General features: G+C 35.2%; 1 protein-coding gene across 1 annotated transcript in view; it reads left to right on the plus strand.

Moving 5' to 3' along the window:
* CFAP44 (cilia and flagella associated protein 44) overlaps window positions 1-22,034 on the plus strand; it is a 135,572-nt gene that overhangs the window by 56,918 nt on the left and 56,620 nt on the right. The window contains exons 18-24 of the mRNA XM_055316085.1: window positions 4,381-4,526; window positions 5,324-5,594; window positions 8,203-8,258; window positions 8,417-8,579; window positions 10,200-10,330; window positions 18,161-18,357; window positions 19,910-20,084. Of these exons, the coding sequence (XP_055172060.1) occupies window positions 4,381-4,526; window positions 5,324-5,594; window positions 8,203-8,258; window positions 8,417-8,579; window positions 10,200-10,330; window positions 18,161-18,357; window positions 19,910-20,084 (1,139 nt within the window). The remainder of the gene's footprint in view (window positions 1-4,380; window positions 4,527-5,323; window positions 5,595-8,202; window positions 8,259-8,416; window positions 8,580-10,199; window positions 10,331-18,160; window positions 18,358-19,909; window positions 20,085-22,034) is intronic.

Below are 22,034 nucleotides of genomic sequence, written 5' to 3' on the forward strand. Positions count from 1 at the left end.
AACTTTTATGTGCACTGGGAAACCAAAAAATTCATTTAACTCACTTTATTGCAATAGTAGCTTTATTGAGGTGGTCTGGAATCAAACCCACAATATCTCCAAGGTATGCCTGTATGTGAAAGATTACCATTAATTCATAACCAATCCCAGATCTTTGGCCAGACCAGGACACTGAGCAGCCAAGGACTGTTGCTACAAGGAGTAATGAGCAATTAGCTTCTCCCCTGTTCCACTTTTCCTAGAAATACATCTTTGTTTGCAACTTCTAAAGAGGCAAGCAGAAAGAGGATAGAAAATAGTGATGGAGGCACCTTAGGACTCCATTTATTAGTGTCTTTACCTTGATTTATTTATTATTTTTAAAAAGATTTCATTTATTAATTCATGTTAGACACACACACACACACACACACACACACACACACAGAGGCAGAGACACAGGCAGAGGGAGAAGCAGGCTCCATGCAGGGAGCCCAATGTGGGACTCGATCCAGGGACCCCAGGATCACACCCTGGGCCAAAGGCAGATGCTCAACCACTGAGCCACTCAGGTGGCCGTTGTCTTTGTTTTATGAAACCATTGTTTCTGGCTACTATTGTGTGGGGTTTAAGACATGGTTCCTGCCCTCAGGAAATTTCTTCATTTCAAGAGGGAGAGAGGCATAGAAACAACTGTAATACAATGTAGTAGAGTTCTAGCATCCTTGAAACACACCTGCAAAAATTTTTGTATAACACATTTAGTGCTTATTCTTCAGGTTGCCAGATAAATACTACGTGACACAAACTTACACTAGGTATATTTTTTTTTCTGAAACTCATATTTAACGGAGCATGTTGTATTTTTATTTGTTGAATATGGCAACCTCTTTATTCTGTACCAGACAGCATTCAAAGTGATTTATTAACCACCTTATAAAAGAAGTCCTCTTATAATTTGCGTGTTCCATAAGAAGAAACCAAGGCATGGAGAGGTTACGTAATTTATCCAGGGTCATATAACTAATGAGAGGTGGAACCAGGATCTGGACTCCAGCAGTTTGGGTCTAGAGTCCCTGCTTTTAACCATTAAACCCCACCAGCACACAAGATTAAGGTCCAGTTTACAGAGGTGGTGACACTGAGTGCTGAATCCAACTATTTGCCAGCTCTGCCTACAACCAAGTAGACGGTATGGAAAACTGGTCTCACTGTGAAGTCCTGACCACAGTTCTCAAGAACACGCTCACCCTGCAGGCCCCTTCTACCACCTAACCATGTTCACTTGGCCACTTTCTAAATTTCTGATTTAATTCTTCCTTCACATAAGCTGCATGCTCCCTCACTTTCTAATGATAACCTCCTTTCACATTTCACTGAGAAAATAAGATTTTCCTTGCCTTGTCTCCAACAGATCCAACACCCTATGGGGACCATACAAGTTTTGTCTGCTTTGCCTATTACTCCAATTGATGAATGGTCTCCTGCGACTGTCGAAGGACACTTTTCCCGAAGGCCTCTTGATCTGACCCTTCTCACATCCTCCAGTATTTTTTTCCTGCAATAAACCACCTAATCTGTATCATCCACTTCCCTCTGTTTACTAAATTCCTTTTTTTTTAAGATTTTATTTATTTATTCATGAGAGACACAGAGAGAAAGAGAGGCAGAGACACAGGCAGAGGGAGAAGCAGGCTCCATGCAGGGAGCCCAACATGAGACTCGATTCTGGGTCTCCAGGGTCACGCCCTGGGCAGAAGGTGGCTCTAAACCGCTGGGCCACCAGGGCTGCCCTGTTTACTAAATTCTTAACGTCAGCACATAAACATGCTCTAGGACTTAAAATTTTTCCTTAAACCTCTCTTTCTTTCCCTCCCACTCCTCCTTTTAGAGATGATCCTAAAGGTCATATTATGCACCTTTAACTTCATATAATTTGATATAAATTTATTCTTCTAAAATTCCAAAGAAAAAAAGATCTTAGAGCACGTTAATGCCGTGTATCCTGCCCCTCTCCATTGTCCTGTTTTCTTTATATATGTATATTTGTATCTCCAAGGGGTATTTTATTATAGTTTTATAGTGCTGATATAATTTTGGTTTATCCTTTTTATTACTGTTAATTCCCTTCTATTTCTTTGTAGTTGAATCTTCTGCCTAAATATATATATATGTATATATATATATATATATATATATATATATACAAATATATATATATTTAGTGTATATCTGCTGATGACAAATTCTTCATTTTGGGGGCTCTTAAGGGTCTTAAATTGTCTTCATTTTGCCTTTTTAAAAATTATATTTTTTGCTGGATATCTTCAAACTTTGATATCTTTTAATCCTCTTTTGCCTTCCATTCTACCAGCTGCGTCTTTTTATTGTTGTTTCTTTGAAACCTAGTATGTCTTTTTCTCTGGCTGATTATAAGATTTTGTATTAAAGTGTTTAATTTCCTCATATTTATCTTGTGCTCATAACATTTCTTGAATGCCAGCATAGTTTTATTCAGTTTTGGAAAATTCTTAGCCATTATCTACCACAGTATTGTTTCTGGCCCATCTTTTTACTTGTTTCTTCTGGGATTCCAGTTTTATGTACATTAACCCTTATCACTATGTCCCATACGTATTTTACAAACACACCAGTCTATTTTTTTTTTTTGTATTTTCCATCTTTCTTTTCTCTCTCCTGCTTTGGTATGACTACTTTATCTGGTCTCTGTTCTAGCTCCATAACTCTAGCTGTGTCTAGTTGCTTTCAAACTAACCTGTTGAATTTTTAATTTGTCATTTTGTCAGTTCTAGAATTTTATTCCATTATTTTTTATAGATTCTAGATGACTTAAATTTTCCATATTGCCTTCACATTCCTTAAATATATTAATCATGATTATTTGAAATCCATCTTGTAAACACATCAGCCAATGTCTCATGACTTTTTCTTTGATCTGCTTGTCTCTTTAAAATTTATTTAAATTCAATTCAGTTAATATATAGCATATTACTAGTTTCAGAGGTAGAATTTAATGATTCACCAGTTGCATATAACACCAAGTTATATGCTCTTAATGCTCATCACCCAGTTACCCCATCCTCCCATCTACCTCCCCTCCAGCAACCCTCAATTTCTTTCCTATAGTCAAGAATCTCTTATGGTTTGCTTCCCTTTCTGTTTTTATCTTACTTTACTTTTCTTTCCCTTTCCCTATGTTCATCTGTTTTGTTTCTTAAATTCCACATACGAGTAGAATTGTATGGTATTTGTCTTTCTCTGACTCATTTCACATAGAGTGATATCCTCTAGTTCCCTCCACATAATTGCAAATGGTAAGATTTCATCCTTTTGATGTCTGAATAATATTTCCATTATATACATATATCACATCTTTATCAATTCATCTGATGGACATCTGGGCTTTTTCCACATTTTGGCTGTTGTGGATATTGATGCTACAAATATTGGGGTGCATGTGCTCCTTTGGATCACTATGTTTTGTATTCTTTGGATAAATATCGAGTAGTGCAGTTGCTGGGTTGTAAGGTAGTTCTATTTTTACTTTTTAAGGAACCTCCATACTGGCTTCAGGGTGGCTGCCATTCCTGCCTGGAATGCACTAGTTTGCATTCCACTATAATCTGTTTGGCTTTTGGTTTTCAATCAAGTCTTGTCTTAGCTAGTATGCCCAGTTTTGTTTTAAATTTAATAATTGACCTTGTATGTGAAAAGCTATAGCTTGAGAATCTATATGTTGCCATTGTCTCCTGGAAATTTATTTTTGGTTCTGGAAAGCAGCTAGAAATCCTAGATTACGTTCATCTACTCAGTGATTGAGACTCATGTAGTGTACAGCGTTCCAGGATTGCAATGGAAAGCCTGCTGGAAGGTATATTTACTGTGGTTCCTCCTCCTTGGGAGGACCCTGCAATTTCTTTCCCTCTCCCTAAGTGCATGAGACAACACATTGCTCTGCTGAGCTTCTAAGCCTCTCAGCTGCCACTTACAGAACTGGCAACTGCCTTAAGGGAAGAGCAATGCCCTAGACTCAAAACTAGTTCTGAACACCATGACCTATAAAACCCTTTACTAAACACTAAATGCAGAATAATATTTGAAATAAAAAGAAGGTAGTCAGAAGAGATATCCCTTCCACTTTTAAGCGGAAGCAAATTATTGTAAGATGTTTTATTATTGTATAATCATATAGTTGCATGTAAAAAGACAATGGAGATACTTTATAAAACTTTATAATCATAGAAATCATATAAAAATAGATGTTTTGAGACCTCTATTTTAGGTTTTAAAATTTGAACTAATAATAAAAAAAAGTCCTCCTGTGGCCATATGTATCTTATATTCAAATACTACCTTTTATGTTCTTTATTTCTTTTCCAGGGCGGCTATGATGCTGGTTTTCTATATCACTGTGAGTTCCCCCCATATGACAAAAATAGTGCTATCACAGAAATGAAAAATGAACCTTTTGATTTTCGTCGTCTTGAAGATACAGAGGATAATCCCATCCAAGCTATCACTTTCAGGTGAACTGAATTTCAGAAAGCCTTAAAAAAAACCATATCCCATATGTGTGTATGTTGTTGCCAATCATGAATATTGTTCATTTTTAAAGATCTGTCCAAATGAAAGGGCACTCAAACATTTTCTAGTTAAATCAATTGAATGAATAAATAGAATAAAAGCTAATTCTGAAACTGTATTTCAAGTCCCTTTATCAAATATTCTGTCCGAATTTCTGTTTATCACACAATTTTTTTAAATTTTTATTTATTTATGATAGTCACAGAGAGAGAGAGAGAGAGAGAGAGAGAGGCAGAGACACAGGCAGAGGGAGAAGCAGGCCCCATGCACCGGGAGCCTGACGTGGGATTCGATCCTGGGTCTCCAGGATCACGCCCTGGGCCAAAGGCAGGCGCTAAACCGCTGCGCCACTCAGGGATCCCTCACACAATTGTTTTAGGGATTTACTTTCTGTTACTTAGGAGGATGCTACTGCATGGTCAGATAATAAAGGTTAAGTATTGCAATGATTCTGGACAAATCACAAATTGATTCATTATTCCCTTATTTGAGAATTAAACATATATGCCAGTCATTCTTTTGAAGATCAACTATAATAGCTCCAAATTTCAAATTGGCTTTTTCCCCCCTTCTGCCCTTTTTTATGAGTTTGCTAAGGCTGCCATAGTTCATTAGGGTTTCAAAATAGGAGTGGGGAGCTGCACAACGTAACCCATGAGATCTGTGTTATTAAAGTTTAGTCATTTGTCAGTTAACTTAAATATTTTCATATTAACATGAAGAACAATTTGTTTCATAGCATTCACCAAGATCTAATGTTCTGTGGAATGCGAGATGGAGCAATTCGAGTCTATATCTTAAGTCAGAATAATCCTTCATTGATGAATATGGTGGACTACTGGCACTTCAATATTCATGACAATAATTATGGATGTGTTAAAGGCATCTCTACTAGTTTTGATGACCGTTTCTTGGTGACTACTGGGGCAGATAGTAATATCTTTGTTTTCACCATTTTTTCTGAATTTGAGCTGAAGAAATCTATCAAAGCCAAAGTGCCATCTCCCAGGGTATGTAACTGACTAATAACAATGATAAAAAATACTTTAAAATAGTGATGTCAAAATTACTCATTCTTTAAAAACTGAAAACTCTTTAGACATATTTACCTTATAGTCTATTCTTGCTGTTAGTATTATAATTTTGGCTTTCTGGTGCCTCTGTTATTAAATATTAAAGTCACTGAATTCCCCTATAGCCCTAAAATTATAGAATTTCTCAAGTTGATTTTTCTATATCAGTTTCTTGATTAAAATTTTTGTTTTCAAAATGTACATTTTTTCCAGATATATATTTTTCATTTACTCACTTATTAAAGGGACATATATGAGATGTACACCATAATTTGTGTTTGAAAGGGGTTGTAAAAATACTAGTCTTTAGTATTAGAATATGACAATGTAGATTATGATCAAACATTAAGTTAAATTATTCTATTCTTAGGCAGAATTTATTATCGGCTTTGTAATGAAGATGGAGAGTTCATATCCCCAAATGATATCCATTTGCCCTACCACATGACTTGAAGTTTCTATTATCAAAGTGGTTCCTTTGGGGAAAAAAATCACTAATAACCATTAGAATTGCTCCTCAAGAGGGAATTATATTAGACCGTAGTTAAAATTCCTGTGAATACACTGGCATCCCATTTAATAGGTAGCCCACTTCAAAAGAACATACAAAAAGTAGGGCAGATTTGAGCAGATAAATTTTCATTTCTATTAATAGAAGCAAAATTTGGAGAATGGACTGTTATCTAAAGACCTTTAGCTCAGGAAGAATTTTAGAAGGGAAAATTATGAAGAAGAAAATCCTTTTCTTTCTACCTTGCCAGCTCTCTCTATGGAAATCTATCTTGGACAGAAGAAATCCATTCCACATTTGTATAATAGCATCCTTTTATTTACGACTTCAATAAATATTTCTTATGTCATTGATGCAGACTTTGCTTTTAAGAAGGCAAAATCAGAAAGAAATGAATCAAGAGAGGACTAAGCTCTGCCTATGTCTAAGCTTCTTCCTTTAGAATCTGCTGGGAAGTCATTTAAAGTACAGATGCCTGAGCCCTAGCCAGGAGCAGTTAAATCAGAATATCTGAAAGTGAGGCCCAGGTGGCAGTATTTTATAAAATATCTTACCCTCTCCCCCAGTCTCAGGCTCTAGGATTCTAAGGTACAGCCAGGATTGAGAACAATTGGCCTGTATTTTGGCACAGTTGGCAGGAACTCTGTTTAACTCAAATTTATTGTAAACAGCTGAGGCCGGGGTAGTGGGCTTGGTATCAGCATCAAATCCTGGAGACCACACTGCTAATGGAAAACCAAGGGACTTGGCTCTGGGCAATAAAAGAATAAAAACATAAAATTCAGCATAATACCCTCCAGTTCCATCCATGTCGAAGCAAATGGTGGGTATTTTGCACTTGACGGCATGAGCACTGTGTGTTATTCTATATGTTGGCAAATTGAACACCAATAAAAAATAAATTTATAAAAAAACCCATCAAGTTATGTCCTAAGTGATTAACAGTAATTACAATGTATTAGCCATCACTGTTTTTTACGCTGGTCATGTCTTATATCTTCACTTTTACTGAAGTTCTAAACTTTGGGGCACCTGGCTTGCTCAGTCAGTAGAGCATGTAACTCTTGACCCTGGGATTGTGAGTTTGTACCCTACATTGGGTGTAGAGATTACTTTAAAAAAAATCTTAAGAAAAAAGTTCTAAACCTTGTCTTATAGAAACGTGTAGATATATTTCATATGTGTAAAGACTAGTACTTTAATAATATAACTTGGTGAAAAGAGATTCCTTATTTCTTTACAATGAATGACAACAAAACAGATCTATCTGTGATGAAAAAGAATAGAGAATAAACAAGTTCACTTAAGAACTGATTAGCTAGCAACCTCAGACTTTATTTGGCTCACTGGATTATAATTCTTCTTCCTTAAATTTTATAGCATTGCACCTGAATAAACAAAGTACTTTTAAATGATTTACTTCATGGTTCCCTTAAACTAATTTCTTTTCTAAAAGGAGATTCATATTTCTGACTTCGTCTTTCTTTCTCAAGGAGAGGAACTATACTATTCTGTGCACTTCTCACTGTATGTCTTTTTTTAAATAAGGTCAAGTGAAATGCTTAAAGTTTAAAAAAATATTGTATGTCAACTATACTCAAATAAACTTTTAATTTAAAAAATGCATTTTAAACTCTTCCTGTATACATAGAGTACTTGGGGAGAATTATGCATATATGAAAGGGCATAAGCTAAAAAATAGCATTTTAAAACAAATGACCTAGAAAATTTTTGTGTTTATTCTTTGTTAGCAATGCATGATATTAGCAATTCACATTTTGGAGAGGAATTATGGTGATCTCAACAGTTTGCAGACGCATTAAGTTTCAAGACTTTTTCTACCTACCTGTTTAAAACAGAAATAAGTTTAGTCAATTGCAATATTTTCCCTTAGTTTTCTCTAGTTTATTTCTTGTGAAAATACTTTGCAAGCCTATAATTATTAGAAATTGACAGAGGGGAGAAACTCAGTTTGTTTCATATTAGATATTTTAAGAGAAATATGCAATTTAACCATTTCTCCCCTTTCTACAGTTTGGAATTGAAGCAGAGCCAATTCCAGAAGATATTGAAGATCCCAAATCCTATAGGTATGGGAATTTTTGATAAATACTCACTATCCTTAAACTGTTGCAAAATGGCACTTTTTAGAAGCTGACCAAGCCAAAAGAATTTCCAAGTTATTGAGTCCTTGTTTCCTCTTACGCTGTTTCTCTATCTCATTATCCTTTTCAATATCTGTTTTCAGTATTGAGAATGCTAGAAGAAAAAGAGAACATGACAAGTTAATGAAAGAAGTGGAAGAAATAAAGGCTGGGAAGAGAGAAAAGCTCAAAGCTTTGAGAAATGAATTTTGGAAACTTCTAGAAATGAATCAAGAATTACCAAAGCATATGCAGTTTAAGCGAACAGTAAGCCTCAAAGAAATTTGACTTTAATTTTTTAAAACATACACTATTTTTTTCGATCAAGACTACTATTTTGCTGATAAAGTAGGAAACTTAAAATCATCCTTAAGGTCCCCTTTTATTTGGCTAGTGTATTGGTAGCAGCTAAAATACTGTAGAACTTGACACACAGCTTGGTTTGGATACAGAAGAGCTTCCTTACATAAGGTTTACTTCCAGATTTAGCTATCTCACTTTTTTTTTTTGATGGGGGCGAGTAACAAGTAAAATATAAATACAGGTTTGAATCTGGTTATCAACACTTATTGTACCTAATCAAGATACACATATATTCTGTTTCTCTGTGATTCTATTTCTATAATTCACTGAATTCATCAAAAAGATAGTACATGGGATCCCTGGGTGGCACAGCGGTTTAGTGCCTGCCTTTGGCCCAGGGGGCGATCCTGGAGACTCGGGATCGAATCCCACGTCGGGCTCCCTGCGTGGAGCCTGCTTCTCCCTCTGTCTGTGTCTTTGCCTCTCTGTCTCTTTCTCTGTGTGACTATCATAAATCAATAAATTTTAAAAATTAATAAAAAAAGATAGTACATGATAGATCCACAAGTTTTTAAAAGATGACAGTGTAATTGTAGCTATGGGGACAATCAACAAATTGTTTAAGCTAATTTTGTATTATTATTTTTTTCTTTTCTGACATGTTACAAAGCTCCATCTACCTGCTAGTGATTTTCTTTTCATTATACACTTCTTCCAAAGTGGAATTGCTGTCAAGAATCTAATCAAATAAGAAGCCAGAATTTATCATCCTGACTATACCTATAATTTTAGAGGCATCTTGCCAATTCCATATGAAAAATGCTCTAGTGAAATCATAATGGCTACCTTATATTGTTTAAAAGACCAACCCATAATGGTTAAAAAATATTGCTATTTTACTAAGAAAAGTTGATATTTACAGAATATAGGTAACATAATTCAAAATAACGAAGGCCTGAGGTGGGTTCTATAGCTAAGCATTTTATATACATCATTTCTTAAAACTGAAACAACCTGGAAAGGTAATTACTACTTATAATTTAGTCTGAAAGCAGGCACTGATATTTTTCCAAGAGAAAAGGTAAAAAAACATTGCTCCCCTAATTATCCTTATGGGAGAAATAGCCCCCTTGGCGAAGGACATCCAGCTAGAACTTGGTGACCTAAAAAAAGACACCAAAGACTTAGCTGTCTTTCCTGGGTGGGGTCACATGGGAAGGGGTGCCATGAACCCCTACCCTGTGCCTCGCTGGTTATGTGCCAGTGGTTGCTTTGGAGTGGTTGAAGTATTTTTTTAACCTCTGTACACTCTCCAAATATTCTGTTATCATTCACTGTTTTTATTGTGGGAAAATCCTTTAATATAGAACTTTATTTGCAGTATTGTTAATTATTTCTGAGAATTTTTCTCCATATTTTGTGGAAATGTTTTTTTTTCTAGAACAGTTTGTGGTATTTGGAAGAGAATTATGATGCAAAGTGAAATTAAGTACAAAACTTAATCTGTATCCGGATATGAAATAGGATTGATAACGTACAGTGATAAATGTACCCATTTTGATGAACAAATCCACTTATTTGCAGGATTTTGATGTGGATTCCAAAATTCGTGCTGAGATTGCCAGAAAAACAGCTTTTAAAATTCATCAAGTGGAAAAGGAATTAGCTTGGGAAAAAGAGAAACATGAACTTGGCCTCATGAAGCTACAGAATAGGTAGGATTTGTATTTCCTACAATTTAGGATGTTTGAGAACATATATTTGAATGAAGTTGTTCACAATGGCTTAATCAAAATGGTCAGGTAAGAGGTGTCCTGGAGTACCTACTAACATTTGAAATCTCAAGGAATCCTCTTGTCACTGCTACTGATATCTTCTTGAGCTTTCTGGGAAATTTAAATCTGGGAAGTTTAACGATTAGATTTTTCAAAGCACCACTGTGGCTCAATTGGTTAAGCATCCAACTCTTGATTTTGGCTCAGGTCATGATCTCAGGGTCATGAGATCAAGCCCCCTCAGCACCATGCTGGGTGTGGAGCCTGCTTGAGACTCTTTCCCTCTTCTCCTTTGTGTGTGTGTGTGTGTGTGTGTATAAATAAATAAATTTTCAACTCAATACACAGAAAGCAATTTTAAAATGGGCAGAAGACATGAATAGACATTTCTCCAAAGAAGACGTCCAGCTAGCCAGCAAACACATGAAAAGATGTTCAAGATATCTCATCATCAGGGAAATTCAAATAAAAAACACAATAGGATATCACCTCACACCTGTCAGAATGGCTAAAAATCAAAAACACAAGAAACAGCAAGTGTTGGTGAGGATGCAGAGAAAAAGGAAACGTCATGCACTGTTGACGTGCAATGCAAACCAGCCACTGTGGAAGACAGTATGGAGGTTCCTCAAAATTTAAAGATAGAACTACCTCATGATCCAGTAATCACACTACTTGGATATTTACCCAAAAAGTACAAAAAAACTAATTCAGAAGCATACATGCCCCCATATGTTTATTGCAACATTAGTTATAATAGCCGAATTATGGAAGCAGCCCTAGTGTCCATGGATAGATGAATGAGTAAAAAAGGTGCAGTTATCTATACAATGGAATATTATATAGCCATAAAAGATAATAAAATCTTGCCATTTGAAATGACATGGATTGGGGCACCTGGGTGGCTCAGTGGTTGAATGTCTGCCTTTGGCTCAGGGCATGATCCCGGGGTCCTGGGATTGAGTCCTGCATTAGGCCTCCCAGAGGGAGCCTACTTCTCCCTCTGCTTCTCTCTGCCTATGTCTCTGCCTCTCTGTGTCTCTCATGAATAAATAAAATCTTTTTTTAAAAAATGAAATGACGTAGGTGGAGACAGAATAATGTTAAGCAAAATAACTCAGAGGAAGACAAATACTGTGATTTGTTTGAATTTAAGAAACAAACAAAAAAAAATGAGCAAGAGGAAAAAACAGAGACAGACCAGGTAACAGACTCTTAACTATAGAGAACAAACTGATGATTACCAGAGGGGAGGTGATTGGGTGACAGAAGAAATGGGTGATGGGGATTGAGGAGTGCACTTGTCATGATAAGTACTGGTGATGTATGAGAATGCTGAATCACTATATTGTACACCAGAAATTACTAGAACACTGTATTAAATATACTGGCATTTAAATTAAAAATAATACAATAAAATTGCTTTTAATTAAAAATTAGATTTTTTACAAACTAAATTATGTAGTATTCTGTTTTTGACAAATTATTTTATATCTAGTTAACACATGAGCATGCACATATTTAAAAAATAAAAAATGAGATAGAATTAAAAGATTTATAATGGAAGACAACTTCCTGTCCAGTCTCTCTCATGTACCAATAGGACTCCCCAGAAGAAATTGCGCCTTTTTTTTTTGCCTTTTTGAGATGTAATTTACATTCAGTAAAATGCATAAACTTTAACTGAATAGCTTGATAAATTTTACAGTTATATATCACATACATCCACTGCCCAGATTAAGAACACTCATGGTACTCTGAAAAGTTCCCTTGTGGCCCCCTTCCCGGTAAATATTAACTCGCCAGAGATGAATGTTTATCATGAGTTTTGTCTGAGAATTTCATACAATTGAATTCTGCAACATGAACTCTTTTGTATTTGGCTTCTTTTACTTAGCATCATGCTTTAGGTTATCTATGTTGTTGCAGGTAGCAGTAGTTTATACTTTTTCATTGTTTTGTAATAGTCTTCAATGCTCATACCATGATTTATTTATTCATGCTACTGTTGATGGATATTTGAATTATTTCTATTTTTTTGAAATGATGAATAATGCTGCTATGACCATTCTTGTGTATGCTTTTTGGCGGGACATAAGAACTTATTTGTTTGCAATATAACCAGGAGAAGAATTGCCGGGTCATAGATTATATGCATGTTTGGCTTTACTAGATATTAGATACTAGGTACTAGATACTATATACTAGAACCAAAAATGATTCAACCAATTTATACCATGGACATTAGTGTATGAGAATTACAACCGATCCCCATTGTATTAGCTTCCTAGGGCTTCCATAACAAAGTACAACAGACTGGTTGGCTTAAAATAACAGACAAAAGTTCTAGAGGCTGGAAGTCCAAAATCAAAATGTTGGTTGAGTTGCAGTGGATTTTTTTTTTTGAGGAGAGATGTATTTTTTATTTATGTATATTGAAGTATAATTGACACATATATATGAGTTTCAGGTATACAACTTATCGATTCAACAATTCTATACATTACTTTGTACTCACCACAATAAGTGTAGTCACCATACATTATCACGATATTACTGACTATATTCCTTATTCCCTATGCTGTATTTTTCATCTCATGACTTATTTTATAAATGAAAGTTTGTTAATATCTTCTTTTTTAAGTAATCTCTACACCCAATGTGGGGCTTAAACTCACAACCCCGAGATCAAGAGTCACATACTCTACCAATTGAGCCAGCCAGGTGCCCTCATTAATCTCTTCTTAATCCATTTGTCTATTTTACCCACCCACCCACCATCCCTCCAGTATGTTCTCTGTATTTAAGAGTCTGTTTTTGTTTGTTCACTTGTTCTGTTTCTTAAAGTCCACACATAAGTGAAATCTATGGTATTTGTCATTCTCTGACTTCACTTTGCATAATATCCTCTAGGTCCATCCATGTTGTTGGAAATGGCAAAATCTCATTGTTTTTTATGGCTAATAGTCCATTGTATGTATGTGCCTGTGTGTATACACACACACACACACACACACACACACACCCCGCACACACATACATATATACAAACCACTCTTCTTTACCCATTCATCTATCAGTGGACATTTGGGTTGCTTTCATAGCTTAACTATTATAAATAATATTGCAAAAAGCATAGTGGAGAATAGATCTTTTCAAATTATTTTTGTGTAGTCCCAACAGTTTATTTTTACTTTTGTTTCCCTTGCCTGAAGAAACATACCCATAAATATGTTGCTAAGGGTGATATCCAAGAGATTACTGCCTATATTTTCTTTTAGGAGTTTTATGGTTTTAAGTTTCACATTTAGGTCTGTAATCCATTTTGAGCTTATTTTTGCATATGGCGGTAAAAAGTGGTTGTTTCATTCTTTTACATGAAGCTGTCCGGTTTTTCCAACACCATTTGTTGAACAGAGGGTCTTTTCCCCATTGTGTATTCTTATCTCCTTTGTTGTAGATTAATAGACCATATAAACATGGGTTTCTTTCTGTGCTTTCTATTCTGTTCTATTGATCTATGTGTCTATTTTTGTGCCAGTACCATATTGTTTTAATTACTACAGCTTTGTGGCATATCACAAAATCTGGGATTGTCCTACTTCCAGCTTTGTTGTTTTTTTCTCAACATGTTTTTCTCAACATTCTCAACATGTCATACATGTAAAAAAGTTCTTTGTGGTTCCACATAAATTTTAAGGTTACTTGTTCTAGTTCTATGAAAAATGCAATTTGTTAGTTTCTTCTGAGACCTGAGAGGGAGAATCTGTTCCATGCCTCTCTGAGCTTCTGCTGGTTTGCCAGCAGTCTTGGGGGCTCCTTCCTGTTAGATGCATTATCCCAAACCTTCTGCCTTCAAGTGGTATTGTCTCTGTCTCTGTGTTTTTTCACATAGTCTTCTCTCAATGCATGTCCAAGTTTCTACTTTTTAAAAGTATATAGGTAATGTTGGGTTGGGACCACTCTAATCTCACTTTAACCTGATTACCTCTGTCAAGACCCTATTTCCAAAAGAGATTATACTCCAAGATACTGGGAGATTTCTAAGTGTCTTTCTGGCGGATACAATTCAACCCATAACACTCAGGCTTGTCATCACTTAGTATTGTCATTTCTTTAAATTTTAGCCATTCTGTAGTAGTAGCTCCATGTGATTTAAATTGGCATTTACCTGATGAGTGATGATTTTAGCCCCTTTTCTTATACTTATTGGTTATTTGTGCATTCTCTTAGGTGTTCAAGTTCTTTGTTCATTTTTAAAATTGGGTTGTAAGAGTATTCCTATCTTCTAGGTAGGAATCTTTTGTAGATGTATGACATGTATTTGTGATACATGTATATATATGATGTGTGTGTGCATGCATGTAAAATATCTTTAATCTGTGGCTTGCCTTTTCATTCTTTTAACGAGGTCTTTTTTTAGCAGAAGTTTCTAACTTTAATAAAGTTCAATTTATCAATATTCTTCTTTCATGGTTCGTGTATGCTATAGGTAAGGAATCTGTACCTATTCCCAATTCATGAAATAATTCTCCTGTGTTTTATTCTAGAAGCTCTATTGTTTTACCATTATCTATATTGATTTTTGGGGGTGGTATAAGATGGAGATCATGTGTCATTTGTTTCTATATGGATATTAAATTGACTTAGTATCATTGTTGAAAAGACCATGCTTTCCTCCTCAGATTATAGTGATAGGTTTGTCATAAATCAAGTAATTATATGTATATAATATATATGTATATGTGTGTTTATATATTCATATATATTCATTTCTGAAGAACTGTTCATTCTATTCCATTGGGCTGCCTTTGTGCTAGTATAATGCTATTTTAATTAATCTTGACACCTGATATTATAAATCCTCTGGCTTTGTTTTTCATCTTCAGTATTGCATAGGTCCTTTGCAATTTGTCAATTTTCATCAAAAACCCTGCTAAGATTTTGACTGGAATTACACTGAATCTATAGATCAACTTTGACATAATAGATTTTTAATAGATAAGTATTGAGTATTTCAACCCATAAATACGATAGATCTCAAGGAGAATCCACTTTTCATATCTCTTCTAGTGTCTATAACCATACATGTAAATAATGTATTTATATGAATTTATTAATCATTATTTATTGGTTTCCTAGTATCATAGGTAAGGATTTTGTTCACTCTAATGTGCTCATGCTTTCCTCTACTTCCTGAACTTATAAAATATAATAACTGCTTTAATGTGCTTGTCTGCTAGTTATATCTTCTGTGTGTTTTCTGGGTCTATTTCTATTAGCTGAAATTTTTTTCTTTATTTTGGGTTATGCTTTTTGTTTTGCTGAAAAACTTTGGATGCCAGACGTTATGAATTTCACATTGTAGGTACTAGGTATTTTTTGACATTTTTATTTTTTTATTTTTATTTATTTATTTATTTTGACATTTTTAAATACTCTTGAGCCTTGTTTTGGGATTAAGTTACTTGGAAATAGTCTGAGTTTTTGAGGCTTGCTTTCAATCTGTTAGGCAGATTAAGTCTAGGCAGCCCTTAGTCTAGAGCTAATTTTTCATCAATACTAGGACAAAAATCCTTCTGAGAACTCTATCCTATGTATTATGGGGTTTGTGGAAACACAAGCTATTCTAACCTGTGTGAGGCCTGGGGATTATTCTATCTGTTGTCTTCTGGTGATTCTTTCCCCAACCTCAGGTAGACGTACCACATGCATACAGGTGATCAGTAATCACCTGAAGCCTGGAAGAGAGACCTCTGCAGACCTTCAGAGCTCTCCCCCTAGGCACCGGTTTCCTCTCTGGTACTCTGTGACTCATGGCACTGATATTAAATGCCTGAATATTCGAATTGTGGAATTATATCTAGATGACTACCTACCAAGAGATGGAAGTAGCTAAGAAGTTCTTCTCAGGAAGAACCTTCAATATAATATATCCTATGTTTGGCTTTAATGACTATTCATATTATATTTGTTTATATATATATAGTATGAATTCATACATATGAATATATTATGAATCTTAAACCAGTGAGGCTCATTGCCCCAGCCTGCCTGCTTCTTTCATTTGTTTGCGGTCCTGTGCTCTGCTGGAGCAGGTAGTTTTTGGTGAGGCCAGGAATCCCTGTTCCCAGGATCCAACATACTTGCAGCTGTTGTCTCTGGGAACATGCATCTCCCCAGAAGCTGTCAGAGTCAGGGAATATGTGCTTACAGCTCTAGGACCCAACTTGTCAGGTGGAACCTCTTCTTCCTCAATCTTCTTGCCTTCAATTGCTTGTTAATTCCCTCCTTTCCCTTCCTCCGCTTTATGTCTTATATTTACATACATTTTTACATTTTACATTTACATTTACATACATTTACATTACACTAAACAGACGGAAGGAAATAAGTTCCCTTGCTATCTGATCAGAATGGGGGAGAGAATAAAGTTGTATCACTGGGTACTCTCAGTTTTTTCATCTCCACTAATTTAAATAGACCAAATGTGATAACTCTTGCTTGAATAATTTGCATTTTTCTGATTATTGATGAAGTTAAGCATTTCTTTTCATACATTTATAGTTCACTTATATTTAATCTTCTGAGAAAGAGTCCATGTTCAATTTCCTTTGAATTCTATTTTTCCCTAGTTTTATTCACTGTTTCTGTGTTTTTCTTTTATTATACATATTGCAAATACTCTCTCACACTTTGCTGTTTATCTTAAACTTTGTTTACATTTTTCTGACTATGCAGAAGTTTAATTTTTTTTAAAGATTTTATTTATTTATTCATGAGAGACATGGTGAGAAGACAGAGACATAGGCAGAGGGAGAAGCAGGCTCCCCATGAAGAGCCCAATGTGAGACTTTATCCCAGGACCCTGAGATCACGCCCTGAGCCAAAGGCAGACATGCTCAACCACTGAGGCATCCTAGAGGTTTTAAATTTTGATGGAACCAAAACCATCCATGTTTTCCTTCATGTTTTTTTGTGTTTCATTGAAAGATTAAAATTTAAAGAGTAATACTCCAGCAGGCAGGAAGATAAAGGGAGTAAGTTTTAGAGTGAAGAGAAAGATACTATGCTCTGCGAGAAAAGGCAAAATTAGAAATAGTAAGGCATTTTAAAAGAAGAAAGTGTTCAAAGGATTGGATTAAAAAATAGAAAGACAGATGAACTAGGAATAATTACTATATACATAAATTAAATTCTAAAATTAAAAGATTGGAGAGTAATTATGAACTAGTGCCAAAAAAATAGCAACAATTAGCCATTAATTGATAACGATTAAATCTCTGTGGGCTGTAAAAGAAAATGAACTAGATAGTAATATGAATTCCTGAATTGAATATTTTTTGTAGAGACAAATAGGGTTATGTATATATATATATATCATATTATATATATAAAAGAGCTATATGAGATACTAGGTGGATTACATTTTGTCAGAGTTTGTTGTGATCCACTCACCATTATAGTCTGCCTGAAAATTTTTCATTTTTCTACATATTAGCAAAAGAGTGGCATTATATTCATTAATAATGGGTTATGTAATGTTTTCATTAGAAAGAAAATTCTACTTGTTTTTTAACCAAGTCCTATGCGACTTCTATCACATCCTTGTTGGTTAACGCATTGTCAAATTTTTGGATCTAGCAATATCATTTATAAGCATAGTGTATAAGTGGTCTTATTTTGTTACTTAATCTTGCAGAATTATTAAAATAGTATAAATGGTTAAAATGGTGACTAGTGTAAATACTTGTTCTATTTTTTTTTCAGATTTCGTGAGTCATTGGAAAATGATATTATTGTGGTTCGTGCCATACAAAGTGATCACAAGATATCTTCCTATAGACTTGTGAAGCCCTCTAAGTACTCCAAGTTCAAAAGAATAAGTCTAACAGAGAGAAGAGCAAGCAAATTGGAGAGATCTGAAAAAGAGGGAGCTGGAAGAAAGGATAGCCAGAAAGATACAGGTAGCCTAAATAACAAGAAGGCTTCTAAATTCTTACTTTAATAAGTTTCAAATAGGTAGAACCTTCAGATCCTTTGTTGATGGCTTGAGCTCAATCTCTTGCCTCCCTTTCCTTATTCCTTTGGAATAATAATCAAGAGAGATAGGGGGGTGTGGCATGGCTGAGAATGGGAAGCCATGTTCCTCCAGCAAATGCCCCGCACCAGCTCTTCAATGCGTGCTGCTAAGGAAAACCCACCCTGATTATGTGACTGAGTGGGTTAGAGTACTTGATGCTGCTGATTTCTTCCAATATCTAACTATTCTTAAGTCTAGGATTTCCTCAGTTGCTAGTTTCTAGGCAGTGTTTCCTTGCAGATTCTTGGACCCTAACCCAGAGTGTGGGGATTGAATATGATATTTCAAAATATTGTCCAAGAGCAAGTGCTTTAAACAGAGTGATGAGCTTAGAATTCAGGTGTGAAAAGAGTACCTCTTAATCTCTGTGACCTGCCTCTTGTAACCACCCACGGGGTGACTGCAGATGAATAGGAGGAAGACAAGAATTCTGGGAGTGACTTGGAGAGTCCAATCAAAAATAAATAAAGGGCACTGCAGCTAGTGCCCATGATATAGTACTGATATTAATGCCGCTTTATCCTCTTGATTGAGAAAAACTTAATGGCTCCTTTCTGACTCTGGGATAATTCTGAAATCATTTTCCTAGTATTTAGTCCTTCCACAGCATATCCTTATTCTGTTTCCTATTAATAGTGCATTTTCATACTGTTCTGCCAGTATTTTTAGCCTATTGTCTTGCTCACTGCTCTCTAATTATGCCTGATAGTTTTATACGCAGGCTCCCACTGGAGGGACCAATTCATTCCTCTCTTCTCTGAATTCTACCAATTCTTAGAGATCCCAGATTGAATTACACTTTTGTTATAAAGTCTTTCCGTGATCACTCAAGCCACACTAAACTCCTGCTTTTCCATATTACCATATATTTGAAATGAGAAGTGAAATCATGAGTTATAACCATATGACCATCTCATATTATTATTTAACTTTTTTCCAAAGTATATCTCTCCATAGCTTGAACATAAAGTAAGAAATTGCCTCAGTAGATAAGTAACTCTTAAATCATAGGTTTGATTGCATGTTTCTGACCAGTTTTTTAATTGGCCCCAGACCACTGCAGTTGGTGAATGTCACCTCAAATTATACACGTCAGATAGGACTTGCTTGTTTTCCCCTTCCCCCACTATATCACAAATATTCCAACCATTTCCCAGTGTATCTGTCAGTAGCCTCTCATTATTTATCTTGTTTTTGTCTTATCTTGCCAACTTTCAATAAGGTCCTTTGGAGCAAATGCTGTGACTTAGGTCTCTTTATTTTGGTATGCTAACAGACTTATTTTGGGGTTGAATTGATGGTCATTGTTTAACAAAATGAATTACAGATTCATTATATCCTGTTTTTTAAAATGGGGCAGGTTTAAAAAAGTTTGAGAATTTCATTCTGAGGTTTCAAGAAGATGGAAAACAAACAAACATTGACTCTTTGTACAGGTGGGAGCGTTAGTGTGCCAGAAGAATCAATTATAGAGAAAGGGAAGAAATTTCGGCCCAAAACCCTAAGTGAAATTATGGTGGAAAATCAAATTGAGAAAACAAGGAAACTTATATTAAAAGCTGAAAGGGCCCAGCTTAAGATTCAGCAGCGAAAAAAAGAATGGGAAGAACTGTAAGTGTGTGTATTTTTGTTTTCTTTCTTTTTTTCTCTGTTTTCCTTCTTTCTTTCCTTTTTTTTTTCCACCCATACGCTTTCATCTTAACATGAGTTTCAGGATATCTTTGAAATAGAAACAGAGATGAAGTATTGAAATCAGATCAGCTGGGTCTTTGTGTGTGGTGATACGTTAGTGGAACATCCTTAGGGTTTGGGGCCCAGGAATTCCATTTTGTGAATACAGTCAGAGATTTTTAAGGATTATGAAATTCCTATCTATCCTACCATCAGGTTATTTTTCTTTATGCTCTAATATCTTATAATTTTGGCTTTCACCTTTAGGTCTCTCATCAACTAAAGTTGACTTTTAAAAACTCAGGCATGGGGTACTTTTATTTAACAAGCACTTTTTTTTTTGTTTTGTTTTATTTGCCACCTACATATGTTTGGTGAAATGTTTCTTCATGTCTTTTGCTCATGTTCAAATAAGATTGTTTGCTATTTTACTGTTAAGTTCTGAATTTCTTTTTATATTCTAGATACAAGTCCTTTGTTGGTTATGTGGTTTTCAAATATTTTCTCCTAGTCTATAGCTTGTCTTTTCATGCCCTTAATAGGGACCTTTTGCGTAGTGAAAGTTTTTAATTTTGTTAAGCCCAATTTATCATTTTTTCCTTCTATCAATCTTGTTTTTAGTGTTGAGTTTAAGAACTCTACCTAGCCCTAGTCCCCAGTGATTTTCTACTATATTTTTCTTTTTTTTTTTTTAAAGATTTTATTTATTTATTCATGAGAGACACAGAGAGAGAGAGAGAGAGAGGCAGAGACACAGGCAGAGGGAGAAGCAGGCCCAGGCAGAGGGAGAAGTCCCAAGGCGGGACTCGATCCTGGGTCTCCAGGACCACACCCTGGGCGGAAGGTGGTGCCAAACCGCTGAGCCACCGGTGCTGCCCTATATTTTTCTTTAAAGTTTAATAGTTTTACATTTTACTTTTAAGTCTATGATCCATTTGGAGTTCATTTTTGTATAAGTTGTGAGATTCAGGTGTTTTTTCCTGTTTTTTTGTTTTGTTTTGCCTGTGGATTTGCGATTGCTCTAGCACTCCTCCCTCCACTGAATTGGTTCTGCAATTTTCACATTTGTCAGAAGTCATCTGAGCATATTTGTGTGGGTCCAATTCTGGGTTCATGTTCTGTTCCATTGATCTATGCATCTGTCCCTTTGCTGATAACATACTATCTTGATTACTGTAGCTATGTAATAGATCTTGAAATTGGTCCTCTCATTGTATTCTTTTTTTTTCCATATTGCTTAACCATTCTAGTTACTTTGCCTTTCTTATATAAATTTTAAAATAATTTTGTCTACACTTACAAATAAAATCTAACTGGAATTATGATAGAAATTGTGTTAAACCTGTGTATCAGTTGCGGGGGGGGTTGACATATTTATTATGTTGAATTTTCTAATCCATGCACATGGTATGATTCTCAATTTATTTAGATCTCCTTTGATTTCTTTCATCAGTGTTTTGTTTCTGTTTAAAAGTCCTACACATATTTTGTTTGAATTAGACACTTTTTTGGCAATTGTAAATGATAATTTGCTTTTGATTTTGGTATCTATGTGCTCATGTTCATTGTTAGTATAGAAATACAATTGGTTTTTGTGTGTGTGTTTATCTAGTATCCTGTGGCCTTGCTAACTGTCATATTCTGACCGTCTTTTGGTAGGTTCCTTAGGATTTTCTGTGTAGACAATCTTATCATCTGTAAATAGGGACAGTGTTATTTTTTCCCAGTTTGCCTCTCATTTCCCTTATTTTCTTGTTGGACTGGCTATAATTTCCAGTATAATGTTGATAGAATGGAGCTTCTAGAATTTGTTCCTGATCTTAAGGGGAAAGAATTCAGTATTTGAATGGTATATTGGTTTTCATTCTTCTGCCTGAGGCTGCCTGTTTG

Source organism: Nyctereutes procyonoides, unplaced genomic scaffold, assembly GCF_905146905.1.
Source record: "Nyctereutes procyonoides isolate TBG_1078 unplaced genomic scaffold, NYPRO_anot_genome, whole genome shotgun sequence".
Taxonomy (NCBI): domain Eukaryota; kingdom Metazoa; phylum Chordata; class Mammalia; order Carnivora; family Canidae; genus Nyctereutes; species Nyctereutes procyonoides.